We start from the raw sequence: 23,534 nt of genomic DNA on the forward strand, positions 1-23,534 counted from the left end.
GCTGCATTTACTCTAGTTTAGTTACCATTCACTCTAGTTTACTGGGGGAAGATAACAAATCAAAGTTGGAAGTCCACCGGGCTGTCCTATCACTGCACGGAATGGCTGGGAATTATTCGTCGGTGAAGCATTTACAGGCAATCACGTCAGGAGAGTTGGGTGCATTATTGGTGACAGTATTTGTAATTAGATAGGAAGTGTGGCTTGCCCCACTCCACCCGTTCCAATCATATTCAATCTGATATGAGATATTTATTATTCGAGTCTGTCTATATCAAATCTACTAAGATGATATTTCACTCACATCTAATGTGACATCAGCGTCAGTCCCCGATCGCTCTCCTCGATCGTCCTTTTTTTTTTTTTTTGAGAAACAGATCGCCTCTTGTTCGTTCATTTATTTGTCGCAGCCAGGAAATCCTTATTTGACCCTCTCTGGGTCGCCTTGTCGGGGCTTGGCACAGGGGCACCCAGCTAGCGTCTCGGAATGGATCGGCCCATTTATATGCCAACACCTTCGCTTTTGCAAACATTCTAGAGATTTTCAGCCGTTTTCTTGGTTTTGGGAAATTTTTAGAAAATTTTCTAAACCAGTTTCTATTTATTTTTCTTTTATGTTTCTATTTTTTTTAATGTTCGGGAATTTCAAAATATATTCCGAAATTTGAAGAAATGTTCTGGAATCGAGATTTTTTTTCCCGGATTTACCAAAATGTTCCGGAATTTTAAAAATATGTTCCGAATTTTTTCTGTTTATGTTTTAAATAATGTTCTGAATTTTCAAAATATCTTCCCAATTTACACACAAAAATCGAATTCGGAAAAATGTTTCAGAGTTTGAAAAAATCCAGAACTTGAAAAAATGTTTCGGAATTTGAAAAAATGTTCCCGAATTTGGAAAAATGTTCCGCAATTTTGAAAATGTTTCGAAATTTGAAAAAATGTTCCGGAATAGAGAAAATGTTTCCAGAATTTAAAAAAATATTCCAGAATTTGGAAAATATACCCATTTTTAACTTTTGTTCACAAATTCGCAAATACAACAACTGATTAAGTTTCAGAAATACAACAGCTGATTAATTTGAAAAATATTTCCATTTATAATTTTTGTTTGTAAATACAACAGCTGATTAAGTTTCAGGAATTCAAAAAAAATATTTTCCATTTCAAAACTAGTTCTCAAACTTCAAAAAATGTTCGCGCTTCCAAATTTGTTCAGGAATTTTCAAAATTGTACATAATTTCAAAATTTGTTCTCAAGATTCAAAAAATGTTCGTGTTTCAAAAATTGTTCGCGCTTCCAAATTTTTCAGGATTTTTCAAAAAAATTCTCGGTCTCAAAATTTGTTCTCAAGATCCTAAATATGTTCGTTCTTTAAAACATTGTTCACGCTTACAAATTTTTTCTCCGTTTAAAAAAATGTTCATGTTCTAAAGAAATGATTGGGAAATTAAACATTTGTTCATATTAATAAAAATAATTCTGTTTGTTAAAAATAATCGTGTTCATAAAATTACTCAAATTTTTGTTTGTGTTTTTAAAAAAATGTTCTTAAGGTTATTTAAAAATTATTTGCCTACAAATTTAATTGTAGAAAAAACTTTTTTCACTTCTACAACTGTTTTAGAAACCATCACAGTTACCTTATAAATGTTTTTGAAGCAACACTTTTACAAAAACAGTGAAATTTCATCTTTTTTAGAGCTCAAAAATTAGTTGAATCAGTTCAAAAAACACTTGAAAACAACAGCAAGAATAGTAGAAACAGTTTGAACGGTAAAAGCAGCATGAAACAGTGGAAACAGCCCAAAATTGTGCTAAAATAATCACGAAAACAGCTCAACGCGCGCGAAAATAATTGCGGCCTATTAAAGCCCGCCAGTCAACACTTCTATGCGAAGCCCCTTCTAATTGATGCAAAATGCGTCCAATAGCACCTCCCCTTTTGTCGGGCCTTTATGGGTTGTTTGTTTCTTTGTTTGAAGAAAGAACTTGATGGACTAATGTCATGGGCCTTTTTAATGAGCTGAGCGCTACTACCCACCCCCACCAAACCCTAACCTCCCAGTCACTCCCAACCCAGTCGGCTCCTCCTCGCACCCTCCTTTCCTCCCACCCAGCCGAAAACTAAGGGGGCAAAGGTGGAACAAAACACCATGCTAGAAAGGCCAAGCCTTCCACCTTTTACCAAGTATATAGGTGCATTAAATTAAATAGCATTTAATATGGTGATATAACAAGGAACCCATGTTTTCACATGGAAGCATCTGCATCTGCAACTAGCAACGCTAACAACAAGGTTAAGCAAGCAGTAACATAGCCAATCAGTGGTTTGCTAGGTCGAACAGGTTGAAGGTTAACATGGCATTGTTGAGAGGCTGGTATTTAACATGTGGTAGGCAACGAGACATAATCGACAGAAACGGTAAACTAGCATGGCAATGATAGTAATGGTATCTGGGGAAATGATCATCTTGCCTGAGATCCCGCTTGGAAGAAGAATGCCTCCATGAAGCAGACGAACCGACGTAGTCGAACGGGTCCTCACAATACGGCACGCGTGCGGAGCTCTATCGAGACGAAGCAAACCGGAAACACAAATCATCACACGGAATTCACCACACGATGCACAACACAAATGAAATTTGCATATCATTCAACCTGTTTTTCAAACAAAAACATTCGGTACATCCTACAACCTGTTTTCCTACAAACTTTCTGAAAGCGGATTTAATAAAAAAAAATCATGAATTCTTTGCTGTAGAAAACAACAAAGACTGACAAGCCGGAAAAAAACACATTTAACACACATTCAATTGTTAAATGCAGGGAAAAGAGATAACTTATTTAGAGGGGACTACGATAGGAATCGAGTAAAAAACTTGTGGTTAAAAACATGAAATGGGTATTTATCTGAAAACACAATTGCTTCCTATGGTGGTTTTGATAATTGATCACAACATATACATCATTGGACTAATATGTTTTTCAAGTATATTTCAGAAAAGTTCAAAATATGCTATGGCTAAAGGTTTATGTGGAGATGCCCCTTGATGCAAGAAAGGAATAATATTGGCTCAAGCTTCAAGCCAGAAGACTTTTCATTTTCTATTTTGTGAGAATTCACATTTGAGTCCATAGAAAATTCAATACTATTAAAAGGAAGTGAGGTAGTGAAAGGACGTGGATGTAGCCTAGAAGGGGGGGGGGAATAGGCGTTTTAAAATAATTACGGTTTAGGCTTGAACAAATGCGAAATAAAACTAGCGTTTAATTTGTCAAGCACAAAACCTAAAACAACTTAGCCCACCTATGTGCACCAACAACTTATGCTAAGCAAGATAAACAACTAAGTGATAGCAAGATATATAACAAGAAACAATATGGCTATCACAAAGTAAAGTGCATAAGTAAAAGGTTCGGGTAAGAGATAACCGAGGCACGCGGAGACGACGATGTATCCCGAAGTTCACACCCTTGAAGATGCTAATCTCTGTTTGGAGCGGTGTGGAGGCACAATGCTTCCCAAGATGCCACTAAGGCCACCGTAATCTCCTCATGCCCTCGCACAATGCAAGATGTCGTGATTCCACTAAGAGAACCTTGAGGGCGATCACCAAACCCGTACAAACAAGGTTAGGGCAATCTCCGCAACTTAATTGGAGGCTCCCAACAACACCACGAAGCTTCACCACAATGGCATATGGCTTCGAGGTCACCACAAATGCTCGGGGCAATCTCCACAACTTAATTGGAGACCCCGACGCTTGCCTGGAGCTTTACACCATAATGATTGAGCTCCGAGGCACCACCAAGCTTCTAGGACGCCAAAGCATCCACGAAGAACAATCTCTAGGGTACCGAGTACCAAGGGTAATAAGCTTCTCAAATTACACTTCCACGTATCACCGTGGATAACTCAAATCTATGCACCAAATGCAATGGCAAGGGCACACGGAGTGCCCAAGTCCTTCACTCCCAAATCCCACTACAACAACTAATGCTATGGTGGAAAACGAGAGGAAGAACAAAGAAGAACACCAAGAACTCCAAGAACTAGATCCAAGGGGTTCCCCTCACTTAGAGGAGAAAGTGATTGGTGGAAATGTGGATCTAGATCTCCTCTCTCTTTTCCCTCAAAAAGGAGCAATAATCATTGGAGGGATTGAGAGTTAGCAAGCTCGAAGAAGGTCAACAATGGGGGAAGAACACGAGCTCAATGAATAAGATAACATTGGGGAAGAAGACCCCCTTTATATAGTGGGGGAAAGAATCCAACTGTTACCCCCACTTACAACCCGAGCATAGCGGTACTACCGCTGCCCGGTGCGGTACTACCGCACGCCCTTACGGTACTACCGCATGGTAGTATCCAACTGCCACAGGAGGTACATGGAAGTAAAAATTACTTCCGTGTCTACCTCCGTTGAGGCAAAGGTTGTGCAAAAATCCGTCACGGTAGTACCTTGCGGTACTACCGCCTCACGGCGGTAGTAAAAAACTATGTATGCTCTTTACACAGTGGAAGTACTGCACAAGCGGTACTACCGTGGTACCGAGCGGTACTACCGTCTGTTTAGAGAAAAACAACTCTGGTACTAAAACTGCCATAACTTTTGCATACGAGCTTCAAATCGAGCAAACTCAAGCTTGTTGGATTCGGGACGACGCGAGCTACCCAAACAGCGATATAGAGAACATGCAGTTATGAAAAATGCCAATGATATAGAGATGTGAGCTCGCTATGAATGAAGAACTCGTAAAAACTTCCAACATCGAAAACATCATAGAAGATGCATATGGACTCCGTTTTCGATGAACTCGAGCTTGTCATGAAGATGAACATAAGCTCTAAAACTCACAAAAAGAAACACCAAACAAGTACCAAGAAATATGATGGAAAGATGCAAATGGTTTGAGCTCTCAACGAACGATACGATCAAGCTACTCACTTGTGAGCCCCCCTTGACAGAACGACAATCTATCCTAAAATAGAAAAACCTATCAAGGGCAAACCTATACCTTGCACCTAGTCCTCTTGAGCTAGATGACGATGATCTTGGCTTCCTCAAGATGTACCACCTTTCTTGATTGTGTTGGTTTGATGAAGACTAGTTGATTGCTCCCCCGTACTCACTATGGACGAGCCACTCTCCAGCACATCTTCACAAATCCATTGCCACCACAATGGATGACAAGCTTGAAGCAAGATATCTTCGTGATGCTCCACTTGAACTTGCACACTGCAATCTTGATGATGATCACCACTTGAAGTCATCCTCCATGGGTTGTATGAGATCTTTCTCTTGACGCAAGCCCATGGAAACACACCTAACCCCACATATAACTCATACAAAGACCATGGGTTAGTACACAAAAGCGTAATGGACAATGCTTGCCATACCATGGGATCACTTGATCCCTCTCGGTATATCTTATACGCTTTGTGTGCTGGTCGACTTGATTTACTCTTTGTCTTAGTCTTGATCAACCTTGTGTCTTTATGACCAATCTTTGGATAATACTTTGAATACAACCTTGGTCATCATATAAACTCCCTGAAACCAATAGATGGACTTCAATAAGTGCTTATGGACAAATCATTCGAATATAACTCAATGCGGCCATTAGTCTATAGGGATTGTCGTCAATTACGAGGAAAAATATGCTCTAACAACTTGTTTCTTAGTGCTCCTTCCTGATGTTCCTCTACATAACTCTTACGATACTTATGTGGTGATTTTTAGAATCCTGCTAACTATGTTACATTTAGATTAAGGACACTCTACGTATAATATGACATAACTTATTATTAGAACACACATTTTTTATTCTGGTTATTATCATACTAGCACATAGGACGTACAGTTGTACTATTAGTGATTAGAAATGTCCAATAAATAATGAGAGGACGATTGGCGCTGCTGAACCATTGAAATTACCCTCCTGCAGATATTCAACACTTTCTTTACACCCTTAGCCTCATTTTTTGATTAGTTGTTCTTGCAACTCGCTGTGTCTCTTATTTCTTTTATTTTTCACTAGAAGATTACAACAATGGGTCCGCTTGTTGTAGGCGGTGTCCTCCTGTTGGTGGGGTTCCAAAGTGGATGTGCAACACCATTGACCAATATCTTGAAATATCCAATGTTTCATAGACTGTATCCAAGGCACATATTTCTTTCCTGTTAAATAAAAAGTGAATTTCTACTTCTTTTCTTGAGATAAATTTCTGATTGAGGAGAGCATGTTCCTTTATTTGTTGTTCAGTATAAACGACATAGAGTTGGTTGTACCATGATTAAATTTCTTGTTGGAATGTCAAGGACCAATTACAGATGTTTTTAAAGAACCATTTGAATTATATTTATGCTTGATTGACTAGCTAAACTACACTACAACACCAACATCTTGGAATCCTGGATCGTGAAGTCTGAAGTGTAATCTCTAATGTTTGCTTTTAACTTTTGGGTTTCCTATTGTTGAGAGGAAAGAATTATCATTCTAGGATTGGCTGTTTTTTTCTTTTCTCAAGGGATTTGGCCTGATTTATGGTCATTTATTAACAAGGTTCTTAGTTGTACATGCATGTGTGACAGCAAAAAAAAGAAAAGAAAAAATAGCTGAAGGGGCGCCTCCCACCTAGCACCACTCAGCTTCCTTTTAAGCGGCGCCACAGGGTGCCGCTCCAACCGCTAGTACATATAGAAGGACCAAGGCAATCATGACTAAAACAAAAACTTGGTTTTCAAGCCATAAATTTATCAAACAAAGAAAACAATCAAATTGTCTACTAAAACATCAAAAAATAAAATGAAAAATGAAACCTGCGCTCTTGCAAGGCCACGAACCAAATTCAACGGACCATTCACGTACATGTCGCACGCCCGAGCCTCCCACATATTTATTGTGTTCTACTTCTATCTGAACCCACCACTTAATGGAGTGAGAAGAACCTACTACTTAATGGAGTGAGAAGGACCTACTATATAAAGAGTTTATCATGGCTCATAGTTCAGTAAAAAGTTAAGATGCCGCTATGTTATTGATATACTCACTTTGTTCCTAAATATAAGTATTTTTAGAGATTCCCAAAGTGGGTTATTGATGCCATTATCTCACAAATGTCTATCCCCACTTTGGGAATTTCATAATAGACATAAGATATGTGGGGATGCTTGCAATGCAAGTAGTCAGCATAATTAGTTTGCCTCTATAGGATAAATTCCTACCTAGCCACCCAACAATGTTCTTAATAATCTTATCAATAATAGGTTGAAGACCCTCCCTCCTGAGTTCTTTGAAATGAAGGGGGTGTCGCGCCCAAGATGCGACCCTATCCTCAATTTGGCACGAGGGCCTCGTCAGGGATAGAAGCGCATCTCGTTGTGTCGCAATAATGGATATCGTTACAAGTACATGTACTAAAAAGAAGAGATATATAAAGAGAGTTGGCTTACACTCGCCACAAGCTACATCAGAGTCACATCAGTACATTACATAAACATCAAGAGTAAGAGCAGGGTCCAACTACGGACGAAAACAAACGAGAAAAATAAGAACGACGTCCATCCTTGCTATCCTAGGCTGCCGGCCTGGAACCCATCCTAGATCGATGAAGAAGAAGAAGAAGAAGCAACTCCAAATGAACAATCAACGCGCTCGCGTCACATAACCTTTACTTGTACCTGCAACTGGTGTTGTAGTAATCTGTGAGCCACAGGGGACTCAGCAATCTCATTTCCAAAGGTATCAAGACTAGCAAAGCTTAATGGGTGAGGTATGGTTAAGTGGTGAGGTTGCAGCAGCGGCTAAGCATATATGAGGTGGCTAACTTACGAGTACCAGAAGTAAGAGGGGGAAGAACTACGCATAGCGGACGTGAACTACAGATGACCAAATGAATGATCCCGTACACCTACCTACGTCAGACATAACCCCACCGTGTTCTCGATCGGAGAAAGAACTCACGAACGAGACAGTCATGGTTACGCACACAGTTGACATATTTTAATTAAGTTAACTTCAAGTTATCTAGAACCAGTGTTAAACAAAGTATCCACGTTGCCACATAACCGCGGGCACGGCTTTCCGAAAGATTTAACCCTGCAGGGGTGCTCCAACTAGTCCATCACAAATTACCACAAGCCGCATAGGAATCCTCAATCACGAAGCTCGCGATCTCGTCGGATTCCCTAGTGGAAAACCTCAACTCTGAGATTACCCAAAGCATCATCGGAATCCCGATGCACAAGATATCTCGTCAAAGGTAAAACTAATCCAGCAAGGCCGCCCGATGTGTCGACGATCCCGATAGGAGTCGCGTACCTCGTTCTCAGGACACGGCGGGTGAGCTAGATGTCGGGATCGCTAAACCTCCGGGTGACCAGAGGGGCGCCGGACATCGCTCAGATGGGACCAACACTCATGAGGAGCACTGGCCCGGGGGTTGATTAAAATAGTCCGCGGGTGCCGGCGGGTCCCTATGCATTATTATTAGGTTATTAGGCAAATGTAGTACCAAAGTTGGGCCTTGCCAGACCAGCTTTAATCTAAAACGAATTATCAAGGGGGTCCCCATAACAACCCCTATCGTGTTAGGAGCGCTCAATTTTGGAACATAACACCGGTAGCCGAAAACTAAGGGGGCAAAGGTGGAACAAAACACCATGCTAGAAAGGCCAAGCCTTCCACCTTTTACCAAGTATATAGGTGCATTAAATTAAATAGCATTTAATATGGTGATATAACAAGGAACCCATGTTTTCACATGGAAGCATCTGCATCTGCAACTAGCAACGCTAACAACAAGGTTAAGCAAGCAGTAACATAGCCAATCAGTGGTTTGCTAGGTCGAACAGGTTGAAGGTTAACATGGCATTGTTGAGAGGCTGGTATTTAACATGTGGTAGGCAACGAGACATAATCGACAGAAACGGTAAACTAGCATGGCAATGATAGTAATGGTATCTGGGGAAATGATCATCTTGCCTGAGATCCCGCTTGGAAGAAGAATGCCTCCATGAAGCAGACGAACCGACGTAGTCGAACGGGTCCTCACAATACGGCACGCGTGCGGAGCTCTATCGAGACGAAGCAAACCGGAAACACAAATCATCACACGGAATTCACCACACGATGCACAACACAAATGATGCATGAGCAGCTGAAAACAGGCATGTCGCGGCATGACAAATCACACAATCAAACACTACACATTAAGTGAAGTTCAATATGCACGAGTTGCATATTGACGAAACTCCACGTTGATTTATTTAGTTCTATCCCGACTAGATACACGACAATATTAAATGTGGTTAAACATGGCAAGAGGTGAAGCGCAATTAAACTACCTATCTAGGCATTTTAAATGAGGTCGAAAATGTCATATAGCACCTCCGAAACAACCTCACATGTTAATTTACAATTCTGTCCAGATCTGAATTAACACCTTTAGTTAGTTGTTAAACAGCAAAACAAATAGGTTCACGTGATTCTACGCGTCAAGGCAAGCAATCTACACATAGAAAACATCTCCAACGGAGCTACGGATCAAAAGATACAAGCACCGCGAGATATGATGGCATGAATGCAAAAATGTGTGCAACGGCGGCTACGAGCACTTCAACACATACAAACAGCAAGAGAAAATGAAACTACACGAGATTCTAAGCAAGTTTCATGTAGGACACGATCTAATCGGAGCTACGGTTCAAAAACTACGAGCAAAACAAGAATTGACTACAATCTGCCAAAATCAGCCACATAATATTTTCTACGCCCCACAACTACGACTACACAACTCCGATAAACTCAAGCAAGGCATGGAATGAAAGAGGGCAAGACGCACTACTACAAACGACTAACAACAACTAACATGGCAGCAAAGAGCACTAGGAAAAGAAGACACAAAATGGCATCACACACACTATTTCAGACTTAGTGAAAATAACACCTCCTGAAAGTGCAGTTTTCAGCCTGAAGCAATATTGACAGCAGCAAAACCTATAGCTACAGGACTCCAAATGGCATTAAACTTAACAGCATGCTAGAGAAACACAAGGGGTACAAATAACTCCATTGGACCAACCTCAAAAGAGCTACAGATCACAAGCTAGAAGCAAAACAAAACAGCAACAAAATAATAACAGATTCCAGACTTAGAAATATTTCAGCACCTCCAAATCAGCACTATCTCTAGTAACTTGAGAGCAAGCAAAACACACCTAAACATGCATTTCTATTGCAACTAAAAATAACGGGGGCTAAACAAAACATCCAAGATCAACTCTCTAGTTGACAACTAATTCAAACGAGGCACGGAATAAATCCTACGAATTAATCAAAAGGGCAACATAGCAAAATATCTCGCGAACTAACTTCCTCAAAAGCTAAAAATAATTGCACAGAAAAATCCATGGGATTTTTCTACCCCGGAAACATATAAAATATGTGGGGTTTGCAACACAAAATAATGCCACACATTAATTACGGGAAAAAACCCTAAATACGGGAAAATAAACTACCGGCAATTCCCTACATGCAAAAATACAAATGACCGCTCTAAAATACATGGAAAAAATAGCCCCTAAAACATAGACATTTCTAAAACGGCATACGGGCAATCCGGACTTGCACGAAAATAATTACGGGCACTAAGCTAATGGGACAGCACGGTAAACAAGGCATTTGACACGTAAAACTACGTCAAATAAATGTGCAAGTTTTAAATTCGTATTCTACGCGCGAAACTACCACAAAACCATATCAAATTCATCGCGATCCGAAATACGGTTTAAAACCTACCTACGTTTGAATATCTAAATAATTCCTGGAAAAAAAAATATTCACACAAAAACCTAAAACTAAATGGGCCTAATAGGGCAGCGCAGGTAAGCTATACGCCGCTCGGGCGCAACATAGGAGGCCGGGGCTTACCTCGGCTCTGGGCCGGCTCGGTGGAGGGGAGGAGCTGGTGGGCCGCGGGGTTGGCGAGCCGGGCGAAGCCGGCCTGGTGGGAAGCGCTTCTGGCCCGCGAAGCCGCTGGGCCGTGGGGGGCATTGAGGCCCAGGCGCCGTCGGACTCGGGCAGACACTCGGGGTCTCGTCCTCCCGACTGGTCGCACGGAGGCGAGCCGCACCGGCGGCGGGTGCTCGCCGGCGGGACTCGGAGGGGTCCGGCGACCTCGGAGGGCCTGGATCTGCACGAGGCTGGGGAAGAGGCGACGAATCCGACGTGGTGGTGTTGTAGTCGGCCGGGGAAACCGAGGTGGCGTGGGGATCCGGCGGGGAGAGGTGGTGCCATGGCGCGAAGTAGCTGGCCGGTGACGGGGAAGGCAACAGGGCGCGGCGCGCGCGGAGGCGGTGGCCGGCGAGGACCTCCGGCGAGGGTGGTGCACGGCCGTGGAGGCGGGTCCCCGGGACGGGAGGCGGCGCGTCTCCCGGCGGCAAGGGCGAGGCAGGGCTGCGGGAGCTCGGTGCCATGGGCAGGAGCTCGGGGAGCTCGCGGGGGCGGCGGATCTGGGCCGGGATGGGCCGTGCGCGGGCCTAGCGGGCCGGCGACTGGAGGAGGGAGACAGGTGGGAGGAGAGAGGCTAGGGTTTGGTGGGGTGGCGCGGAAAACGATGAGGGATTAGTGGGAGGCTGTCTAAAATGCACGGGGAACTATATATAGACAAACGGGGGGGGGGGGGCTCGGTTAACCGGAATCGCGATCCGGATCCAACCGCGGGGTCGGATTCGGACGATTCCGAACGCGGGACGTGCTACATGGCCGTGTAGAGGGAATATCCAGAGACGAGAGGGAGAACGGGCGACGCGACACGAATTTTTAAAACACCGACAGACGTCCGACGGTAGACCGATTACGGTGCCGCTACGGTCGACCGTTCGGGTACTAGACGGACTCCGATCGCGACGAAATTCGACAGGCGGCCTGGCTATATTAAAATAAGACCGCACGTCAAATCCCAACCCGGTCAGAGAAAGTTTTAAACGCACTTTAAAAACAGGGTTTCGACAGTGCCGCGGGCGCGTGCGAGTGCGGTCGGTCTCAGAACGGACGACGACGAGAACCGGCAACTACTAACGAATGCAAGTTTTGAAAACTGGCGGCAACGGAGATGCCGATGCAATGCTGATGAATCGCATGATGCGATGATGATGCGACCAATATAAATAGACACACGACGAAAACGGAAAGAGAGGGGAATCTTCTGGAACGTCGGCATCGGGCTGTCACAGGGGGACTCCCAAATATTTAAAGGGGAACTCCCCAAATTGACAACAGAAGATCTGGGCAAATTCTTTAGACAACTCATCATCCACATTCAAAGTATGCAGATCACTCTTACAAAAATTGATTTTTAAGCCATAAAGCTTCTTAAAACAAGTGAGGGTGCATTTTAAGTTCCTTACATATTCCACGGAATTTTTAGGAATAAGATAGTGTCATCAACATATTACAAACTGATGACCCCCCTGGAATCACATGTGGGAAAAGCCCAGCAACGAGACCATGATTAGAGGCTTTGGAAAGCATTGTAGTAAATACATCAGCCACTAAATTTAACAGTACAGGAGAGTGAGGATCTCCTTGCTTAAGACCCCCCCTTCTCCAAAAAAATGAGGGCCATTGGTATCATTCAACCATCTGACTTGAAAAGTCCCTTAATATAAGGTACTATAAATCCACCCTACCCATTTCTCACCAAAGCCCCTAGAAAGGAGCATTTCTCAAAGTAAATCCGAGTTGACTCTGTCATATGCTTTCTCGTAGTCTAGTTTCAAAATGAGCCCACTGTCACCAGATCTATAAACTTCATGAATGATTTCATGGGCCATCACCCCACTTTCTAGGATTAATCTCCCTTTAATAAAAGCAATTTGGTTAAAAGATATGAGCTTGTCACAAAGAGGGGAATCCCTCGTGTTCATTGTTTTGGAAAAAAAATTGACAACACAATTGCTAAGGCTTATAGGCCTAAACTTCTTCATATATCTGGACTGAGGCACTTTAGGAACGAGGGTAACAATAGAAAAATTGAGCCTATGAATATCCAAGGAGCCATTTTCAAAGTCTCTACCATCCACATAAAATATTTTTTAATAAGATCCCAAAATTTATGTTAAAAGAGAAAAGATAAACCATCAGGACCAGAGGCACCAAACGCGTACGAGCTCATGATGGCCTGTTTGATATGCTCCTCAGAAAAAGGATCTCTCAAAGTTACATCTATCTGATTCAGATACCATGTCAGCCTCATCCTAGAAGGTATTCTCTAGATGGATATCAGGTTTAGATTCAAAAGCAAAAAGGTTTTTATAAAAATTAGTAGCAACCTTAAGCATGTCTTGAGTGTTTGTGACAACACCTTCATACCCATTTAATTCATACATGTGGTTTATCCTGTGTCTATGGTTGGCTAAAGCATGAAAGTATGCATTATTTTGGTCACCCTCTAAAATCCTCCCATCTCTAGATCTCTGTGCCATAGAGGAGTCTCTTCCTTCTTCCAGATTTCATCAAGATCCTTTTTTTTTATCTTATCAAAATCAGCAACAGATAATTGTTATGACTCAGCTAAGACATCGAGGATATCAAACTTCATAAGAAGGGACTTTTTTTTCATACCAGCTTCAAGGTTGATACCCCAGCCTTTTAGCTTTTTCCTAAGGTTTCTAGTCTTGATCATCCAATTCTCAACAGGATTAGAGGAGGTAGAATTAGCACTCCAAGCATCATGAACAACCTGCTCAAAACCAGGATGAGAAAGCCATCACTTCTCAAATCTAAACATCCTAGGACTAGGATCTTTCATAGCACCAGTGTTCAAAATCAAAAAGGTATGATCACTGCCAACCCTGAGGAGAACAATGAGGAAATACAAAGAAAAGTGAACATCCCAGGTACAGAAGTGAACATTGTATCTACTAAAGCATGTCATATTCATCGTGTCTTTTCATAAGCTGCTCAATCACATCGATAATTTATATACTCCTTTCGTCTGGAAATACTTACCTTAGAAATGGATATAATAGATGTATTTATAACTAAAATAAGTCTAGATACATTCATCTTTAAGACAAGTATTTTTAGACGAAGGAAATATTATGCTATCAAATTTATTGAGATACTCCCTCCGTTCCTAAATATAAGTCTTTTAAGAGATTTCACTAGACGTCTACATACGAAACAAAATGAGTGAATGTATACATTAAAGTATGTCTATATAGTGAATGTATACATTAAAGTATGTCTATATACATTCGTATGTAGTCCACTAGTGAAATCTCTAGAAAGACTTATACGGAGTATTTAAGAACGGAGGGAGTACAAAATATTTGGCCTCCATGGCAATCGCACGGGCACGTACCTATTTACTGAAAAAAAAAAAGACAGAGCGGAACAACGGCGGCCCGAAGACCGGAGTCACAGTCTGCTTCTCCGTCAGCGTCAGGCAACCGCAGCCGCGCCCCTCCCCTCCCCTACCAACCACCTCCGCGCCGGAGACCGCGGACTACGCACGCCCAACACTCCGGCGCGCGCGCTCGCGGGCTCCTCCTCCCCGTGCCCGTCGCCAAGTCGCTCCAGGGCCTCACGCTTCCCGCGGCACGGACAGAGGAATCCAGCAGCAGCTACGTACCGGGTGAGCAGAGTCCACCGGGGCCAAGCAATGTCCTCCGCCGGAAGCTTCGGGAGGCTCTCTCTTCTCCTCGCGCTGTCGCTGTGCTCCGCGCTCTCCTCCACGGTACGCGCGCGCGCTCTCTCTCGCTTGTTCGGGCTTTGAGTCGATTTGGTTTTGGTGGCGCTTGACTCGTGATGCGGGTCTCGCCAGGTCCACGGCGAGGCCTCGAGGAGGTTCTGGATCGAGGACGACGCCTTCTGGAAGGACGGGGCGCCGTTCCAGATCGTCGGCGGCGACGTGCACTACTTCCGCATCGTCCCCCAGGTGAACTGTTTCCGCACTCTTCCGACTGACGCTGTAATCTGCTGGAGTGGACTGCTTCGGTCCGTAAATTCGCGATGACGAGTGAGGCTCAACTGATAGATTGGTGGCTTTGGCGAATTTTAGAGTATTGTTAATCACGAATTCAGTCAGTTCTGTACATGTGTTGTAGGTTTAATTCTGATAGAAATTGAATTCTGTACATGTTCGTACAGAAGTTTGGCACATTTCAGAAACTCTGTACTGCTAGTTTACTAATAATTCTGTACAGTGTGTTCAATCTATCACAGACTGTATTCAACAAATCGGATGACCTTGAGCTTGCATGGATGTGATAGATTGACGAAATTGCGACGTCTCTTTGAAATATTTTATAAATTGCGACAATTAATATGGATTGGAAGGAGTAGCATTTTTTTTGTCATACTCGCATTCTATTTTTTGCTGCACCCAGCTTATTAAATGGCTGAACATGCTATCCAAGATGAATTTATTTTATTGATAGGGTAATAAATGTTTCTGTATATCCTTCTGATCTGGGTTTGTATCTAGAAACCAGGGCCCATTTATAAGCTTATGTTCTTCCATATATCTTATTGCGAGCTTACATGCACGTTGCATTCTCTGTGTGCAGTACTGGAAAGATCGCCTTTTAAGGGCTAAGGCACTAGGTCTGAACACAATTCAAACATATGTTCCTTGGAATTTGCACGAGCCAGAACCACAGAGCTGGGAATTCAAGGGTTTCGCTGACATTGAATCGTATCTAAGACTTGCTCAAGAATTGGAAATGCTTGTCATGCTTCGTGTAGGTCCTTATATTTGTGGAGGTAATTTCATTGCTTATTGAAATTTTACCATTTCAGCATGTCAATATGACTACCAATATAATCATATCTGTGTACTGAGAATAGCAAAGAACTAACCAGATTTATAAACTTCAGGAAAAGAACTAAATAATCGAAATAGTCACCCCTTCATCCTCTAAATATCTATTTCATAGTCTGCCGACTTATGTCAGAATAAGGCCTTCTATCTCTCTACCTTACAAAATCTCTAATCTTACCCCTATAAAAGACCCAGGTGGTGATAATGGTGTGTCTGCCATCCGTCATTTCTGACCATCCGATCTGCATCTAACACCTACGACGTAAACCGTGGTATTTATGCAAGAAAACCCTGTCACTCTGCTTCATGGTTACAGAAAACCCCTTAATCTCTCCAAAACATCTCTCCCCATCTCAAACAAATAAGAGTTATACATTTTGGATGAACTCTGTCATATTCCAATGCGAGGGTGACTATTTTTAAGTTCTTGAACATGTATTAGTCTGTTTTGGATCCATTGTAACGCACATGCTTTTGCTAGTAATTCTGTAAAAGTCAGAGTACTTATAATAGTCGTAATGTGTACAGTCAGTTCTCATGTGGGATGTTCCCTGTGACCCTGTCTGATGCAGCAGAGAGTAGAATGCCTCCACTTGATCAAGAACAGAATACCGTCATTTCCTTGCGCTATGATTTACTACGATTAGTTCCTAACTTGTATACCCGGTTCAGAAGTTCGTTGTATCCGTACAGATTCCATATAGTTTCAGAGTTCGAAGTTGATTAGGTTGTGGTAGTTCATGCTCTTCAGATCAACATTTTGCCTCTGTGACCTGTGAATTCTTGAAACTGTTATGCAGAATGGGATTTAGGGGGATTTCCACCATGGTTGCTCACCATAGAGCCAACCCTTAAACTCCGATCATCAGACTCAGCCTATCTTTCCTTGGTAAGCTGCCCAAAATATCATCAGTTTGTGTTTATGTATGATATTGTAACCATTGCTTTGGGATTTCTGGAGATATTTTGACCAAAGTTACCTAGTTCTATAGGTGGAGAGATGGTGGAGAGTCTTGCTCCCAAAAATAGCACCACTGTTATACGAGAATGGAGGTCCAATTATCATGGTGCAGGCAAGTCCATCATGGTTTAAATTGTTTACACTTCATATCTATTTTCGTTCCTGTTTCCTGTTAACAAGTAACAGACCTTTTTTCCTGTCTAACAGATTGAAAATGAATTTGGTTCATTTGGAGATGACAAGAATTACCTTCATTACCTTGTTCAATTGGCCAGACGATATCTGGGGAATGACATTGTTCTGTACACACTTTCACTTCTCATAATTTTTACTATGCAAATGCGAGCAGTTCCCTCTTTGTATTGTCTGCTAAATTTATTACTCCCTCTAATCCATATTAATTATCGCAGCTTCAGTACAACTTTAGTACAAAGTTGTACTAAAGCTGCGACAATTAATTTGAATCGGAGTGAGTACTTATTTTATAGATAATCTACAGTCATTTAGGGTATAGCTGTAATTTTGCATACTGACTAGGCATGGTGGTAGTAAAATTTCATACAATATTGAGATAGGCCTTGCTAGAAGTGCTCTTTGTGAGACTTTATAAACCTTAACTGCACAAATATCATTTACTAGCACCATGTTTGTGTTTATAGTCTAATTCTATTTGTTTTAGTTTGCATTCAGAATTATGCTGAAATAATACGCTTGCCCTGCTTATCAGTTTCCACTTATAATAAGCAAGATTAGATATGTGCTCAAACAATCCTTTACACAGATAATTGTATGAAGACATTTAATACAGGACCTACCTTTTATTGACACTTTACACTAGATTAATGTACTTGCATTCTGCATTGACGAACCAGAATAAGAAGAGAGTCAAAAGATATCCAGTTGATAAAAAATCACCATGATGCTCTCATCTGATCGATCTTTCTATTATTTTTTTATTTTTTTGGTTTAGAGAAAAGCTTATGAAAGGTATTAGGATTAATATGTTTGTTCGTATGTAAACTGTGATTATCAAAGTTGTGATTACGAGTTTCACAAATAATCTTTTAGGTATACTACTGATGGGGGCACTACTAATACCTTAAAGAATGGAGCAATTCTTCAAGATGATGTCTTTGCAGGTAAATTAAACTTAATGACTTTTCTGATAATGTGAATGTTCTTCCAGTAAAAAAATATGACGTGGATGCTAGTGTAAACAACCTAGCCCCAAAATTTGCTTAAAGCTTCTTACCCGCATGTTTGACGGTCATGTGTGTAGCAGCATGTGGACTTTAGTCCCCACTCGCCCAAAAAGGTCAGTCCGAAACTGCTATGATTTAAGCCAATATGCACCATACGCAGTATAATTCAATGTAAACTGGCTATGTGGTAAAAAATGACATATTAGATGATACAGTTAAGTTTCTTTCAGTAAATAACCCTATATCCCCTCCCTCACACCACCACACAAACACAGAAATTTGCTATGTATGTAATCCTTGAAACTGCACTGTCATTTTTTACTCTAAGCATGGTGTGCGATGTTAAATGTTAACATGTACAATGACCTCTCTGTTGAGATTTTTACTTAACAATGTGAAGATTATTTGATATCCACTTCATTATGGCTTCCTAAGACTTTTGAAGCAGAAAATAATTTTATCTTCCTAACTTCATAATTACTGCAAGTAGTATGCCTTTGGCTTTCCTCAGTTGCCACTTTCCAATTAATTATAATTCAAGTGCAGCTGTTGATTTTTCTACTGGTGATGATCCATGGCCAATATTCAGATTACAGAAGAAATACAACTTACCGGGAAAATCAGCCCCTTTAAGTGCGTAAGTGGTCTGTGGTATCTTATTTATCATTATTTTGGATTTAACTTGTACTACTGATATTACCTCCTACTTTTCAGGGAATTTTATACCGGGTGGCTAACACACTGGGGTGAGAGTATTGCAAGTACAGCTGCCAGCAGCACAGCTAAAGCTCTTAAAAGTATTCTATGCTGCAATGGTTCTGCTGTACTCTATGTCCGTAACGGGAGCCCTTCTATCACAACATTTTATTTACATTTTAGTTTTACTAATTCTGTTTTTCATGAGATCTGTGTCCAGATGGCTCATGGAGGGACGAATTTTGGGTTTTACAATGGAGCAAATACTGGCCAAAATGAATTCGAGTACAAAGCAGACCTCACATCTTATGATTATGCAAGTACTTATCCAAATCGGTTCTTTCATTCCTAAACCATTTCTGGAGGTATGCTTATATTTATATGATGTCTTCGACCAGGATGCGCCAATTAAGGAGCATGGGGACGTGAATAATCCCAAATACAAAGGCATGCTATATTGTATTTGAACTTTTCTATTTGAAGCATGATTGTTCTATCAAAAGTTCCAGTTTCTCTTTAAACAGTTGCTTTAGTTATTCAGGTTCTCGATATGGAAACAGAACTGCTTTGTGTATACTTTTTGGCTCTGTTTACCAGCTATCATGCGGGTTTAAATGAAAAAAACTTGATGGGTTTTGAATGGCATACCCTAATCTGTGCATCATCTGTATGCCAAAGTTGGTGAGCAGGTGTAGGAATCACCAGTTTAAAGTATTTTTCCTAAAGATGCATCAAAATGTGTGTAACTTTGGATGAGAAAGAGGGCGTCAAAATAACAGAGTTAGAGCATCTCCAACCGCAGCGCAAAAAATCCGCGCCCAATAGTTTTTTTAATGCGCCACTGTCTTGACTCCAATAGCACGATAAAATCCGCGCCCAAAAACCTGCAAAACTGAACAAGGACTAAAAGCTATAAAAGTAACAAAGAAGGTCCTAAAGCTACAACAAGAACAAGAACTAGCACTAACAAACAGTCACTAAATTTCTCAAAGTCTTGAAGAGAATTTTATACTTGAGATGCATTTTTAAAGTACTGTTTGTTTATGTTTTTCTGATTACATCATTACAACTTGATGGTATCAAGCAGCACTGAGAAGAGTAATACATGAATGCACTGGCACTCCTCTGCAACCACTTCCTGCCGACATTGGAAGAGCAAATTATGGGCTTGTGAAATTACAAAAGGTTGCTTCTTTCTTTGACATATTTGATAAGATCTGTGATCCACTGAAAGTGGCTGTTTCAGAACAGCCTCTGTCTATGGAACTGACAGGCCAGGTAGGAACCTATCCAAGTATATTTCTGCACCCAAGTTCCTTTTCCGTTGCAGAAGTTGTTGAGCAGGTTCACTTTTCATATGTTCAAGGTTACTTTTCTTCTATTCCAGATGTTTGGGTTTCTACTGTATGTGTCGGAATACCAAGGAAAAGTTCCTTACAGCATCCTATCAATTCCAAAGGTTTTTCTACTCATCATTTATTTCATTGACATGCATTCAAGTTCATTGCTTTTAGGATCTAAATTATGCTGTAGGTACATGACAGAGCCCAGGTGTTTGTGTCATGCTCACTTGATGGCGTCAGAAATCAAAGATATGCTGGCGTTATTGAAAGATGGTCTAGTAAAACCCTACAGATACCAACCTTAAACTGCTCTTCTAATATCCGCTTATCTATCCTGGTAATAGTCATGCATTTCTTTTGTAAAGTATAAAATAGAAAATCTTCTTGCTTCCATAAATGTTACAGTTACCCCGCAAAAAAATAAAAAATAAAAATAAATGTTACAGTTGGCATTAGCTGACATGATATTACATAATCCTGCTATTATTCTGAAGTTCTTGAGGAAACTTCTGTGCAGTCTACTAACACTACTAGTACAAATCAAACTCACTGAATCTTAAGATGTGGGATCGATTAGTAGGGACTCCTAAAAATGTATTAGTAGAAGACCGATGTGGTGTGTACCTGTGTAGTGTGTATAAGCAAAAGCTTGGTAAAAGTTGATTGCCTGATTTCCAGTTTAAACCCTCTGTAACATCCATGACTTTAGGATGGGATGGCATGCTTCTGTAACATTTCGACTTGCATAACTGGATAGCCTAAAATTCTACGGACGCTATTTAGTTAGAGGCCTGGCCAAAAAGGATAACACGATAAACTATTGTTATTACATACAAGTATCAGAGTACTATTAGCTATTAATCCCTCCGTCCCAAAATAAGTGTCTTAACTTAACTTTGCACTAACTTTAGTACAAAGTTGTACTAAAGTTGAGACACTTTTGGGACAGAGGGAGTACTTTGACAACATTCCTTTCGAATAAATCATATTAATTCACGTTTTCTTCCTCACCTACATATATATGCATTCTGTCTACAGGTAGAAAATATGGGCCGTGTAAATTATGGGCCATACATTTTTGACCAGAAGGTAAGTCCCACACTCCCACATCACCTCTTGTTGCAGTACCTGCATGGACCATGGTTCTAAGCTTCTTGTGCTGATCATATCACCAAATTGACAAATACAGGGTATATTATCTCCTGTTGAAATTGATGGTGTTACTCTCCGTAACTGGAGAATGTATCCATTATCATTCGATTTACTGGGCAACCTTTCGAAATTCCAACCGATCCTGCAGATCACTGACGCCAGAGCTAGCAAAGTATCCATTCATAGTGGTTCACAAAATAAGTTACGTGATTTGTCATTCTATCAAAATGGTAAGCCCCCTGCATATGATCCTGTTAAAAGTCAGAGACAACTAATTGGCATGCAGTCATGCTCATGGCAAAAATAGTCAGGCATAACTGATTCCCATGTAGTCATGTCCAGTTGGTTACAATCTCATTATATAGCAGGCACTGAAACTGCACTTTCATAATCTCCTGGAAACATTTGCCTTATTTGTCATATTTGTTGTTAGGTCAGGAAAATAATAGTGGAGCTCTGGAGCTCGCACTTTACATCAAATATTGTTAAAGCCTGAAAATTGCTGTAACCAAAAGTTTGCATCTTGAAATTGATGGTGCTGATTTATACATAAATATTGAACAGTAAATTTCATGCTATCTTTTCATAGTTGGTCATTTACATGCTCCTATGTTGCATATGTACTTTGATTTCACATCCGATTGGTGCTTTGAAAAATATGCTGCATCAGTACTCACTATCCTTGCATTGTATTATGACAAGGCAATTCAGAAGAGCCAGAATTTTATGAAGGCCATTTCCACATTGACTCCAATAGCACGATAAAGGATACATTCATATCATTTCGTGGTTGGAACAAAGGGGTTGCTTTTGTGAACAACTTCAACATTGGAAGGTTCTGGCCGGTAAAATACTGAGACCTCTACTTGACAAATTGTTTTTGAGAATTCCAGTTCTACAAAGACTTTTTGTTATCTCAAAAGTGATCTGAAGTTGGACTTATTTTTCTAGGCAATGGGACCACAATGTGCTCTATATGTTCCCGCACCACTGCTCAGATCTGGAGACAACATTATTGTATGTACTTTACCTATTTCTCGCATGAATACGCTTTCTCTCCGTGACTTCTCTACATTTACCGTTTATTATGCAAAATGGTGGAGAAATAGTTTCCATATCCTGAGCTCAGAATTCATAAGCACAGAGAAATTTAGTTAAAAGGCACACATGTACTCCCTCCGTTCCTAAATATAAATCTTTTTAGAGATTCCAATGTAGACTACGTATGGAGCAAAATAAGTGAATGTACACTCTAAAACATGTCTATGTACGTCCGTATGTAGTTCATATTGAAATCTCTAAAAATACTTATATTTAGGAACGGAGGTAGTACTTTGTAATCGTCATGGCTCAGCGGAATCCTTTTTAAACAGTGGTGCTTATTGTTTGTTTATCAAGTACTCCCTCCGTTCCTAAATATAAGTCTTTGTAGAGATTTCACTAGTGGACCACGTACGGATGTATATAGACATATTTTAGAGTGTACATTCAATCATTTTACTCCGTATGTAGACACATAATGAAATCGCTTAAAAGACTTATATTTAGGAACGGAGGGAGTAAATACTAAAACTAACGCATGCCCTTGCATTTCATTACTTTGACAGGTAATCTTCGAACTGCACGGCCTAAATGCTGACGGTACTATCAACTTAGTAAAAGATCCAGATTTCACGTGTGGTCCAAATCGATGAAAAATGCTGCGTCCAGTGCAAAGTTCTCACAAAGGCACAAGGTTCTCAACTGAAAAACATGTATCCAAATATATTCAGGGCAACTCATGCTTCCATAGTATTTTCAGAAATGTTGATGTATCTCTTGATGGAATCAGGCTTGCGAAGTTGTGTTTGTGGGTGGTGCGATTCTTGAACTCTATTTCATTGGCTAGCGATGAATGCGGGGAGTGCGATTGATTAGATCCAAGAAAGAATCAAAGTGAAGTCTACACCGTGATGCAAACACATCATTTGTTTTGAATATTCTTTTTGAGTGGTCGGCATTTGTTTTGATATACATTTAGGCATTTGTTTTGATGGACATAGTTTTCGTTGAATTAAATGTTTTGATAGGCACTTAGAGCTAAAGTGCGACAAGTCACCCAAGGGGATGACAATACACAATTCTTTCATATGATTGCGAATGGCAAGCATCGCAAGAAGATAATTTTTCAGCGCGAGCAAGATGAGGGGAAGATTTTGTTTTAGGAGAACCTAAAACTATACATTACCGATTATTACAGGCAGTTGTTTGGGGCCCTTGAGGATAGTTTTGTCTCCTTAGACGAAGCCAGGGTTGATGACATCCCTTAACTGGTGGCGGCGGATAATGAGATTTTATCTGCCCC

General features: G+C 40.9%; 1 protein-coding gene across 1 annotated transcript; it reads left to right on the forward strand.

Annotated features, from left to right (window-relative positions):
* The first annotated feature begins 14,406 nt into the window (after positions 1–14,406).
* Positions 14,407–23,049, forward strand: LOC123448314 (beta-galactosidase 8). The gene is made up of 19 exons (XM_045125159.1): positions 14,407–14,750; positions 14,838–14,951; positions 15,583–15,778; positions 16,637–16,725; positions 16,829–16,909; positions 17,005–17,099; positions 17,866–17,936; positions 18,546–18,636; positions 18,714–18,831; positions 18,916–19,011; positions 19,094–19,142; positions 19,783–19,973; positions 20,083–20,154; positions 20,229–20,375; positions 21,077–21,127; positions 21,228–21,420; positions 21,893–22,035; positions 22,142–22,207; positions 22,798–23,049. The coding sequence occupies exons 1-19, from the start codon at positions 14,676–14,678 to the stop codon at positions 22,882–22,884; spliced, it is 2,025 nt and encodes a 674-aa protein (XP_044981094.1). The 5' UTR covers positions 14,407–14,675; the 3' UTR covers positions 22,885–23,049.
* Positions 23,050–23,534: the final 485 nt, after the last annotated feature.

Source organism: Hordeum vulgare, chromosome 1H (assembly GCF_904849725.1).
Source record: "Hordeum vulgare subsp. vulgare chromosome 1H, MorexV3_pseudomolecules_assembly, whole genome shotgun sequence".
NCBI lineage: Eukaryota > Viridiplantae > Streptophyta > Magnoliopsida > Poales > Poaceae > Hordeum > Hordeum vulgare.

Bases quoted from the DNA above. Each gene is read 5' to 3' on its own strand.
- LOC123448314 (XM_045125159.1), top strand. From the start codon at position 14,676: ATGTCCTCCGCCGGAAGCTTCGGGAGGCTCTCTCTTCTCCTCGCGCTG. The intron at 15,779-16,636 runs GTAATTTCATTG...ACTGTTATGCAG, and splicing joins AGGTCCTTATATTTGTGGAG to AATGGGATTTAGGGGGATTT. The intron at 21,128-21,227 runs GTAAGTCCCACA...TGACAAATACAG, and splicing joins CATACATTTTTGACCAGAAG to GGTATATTATCTCCTGTTGA.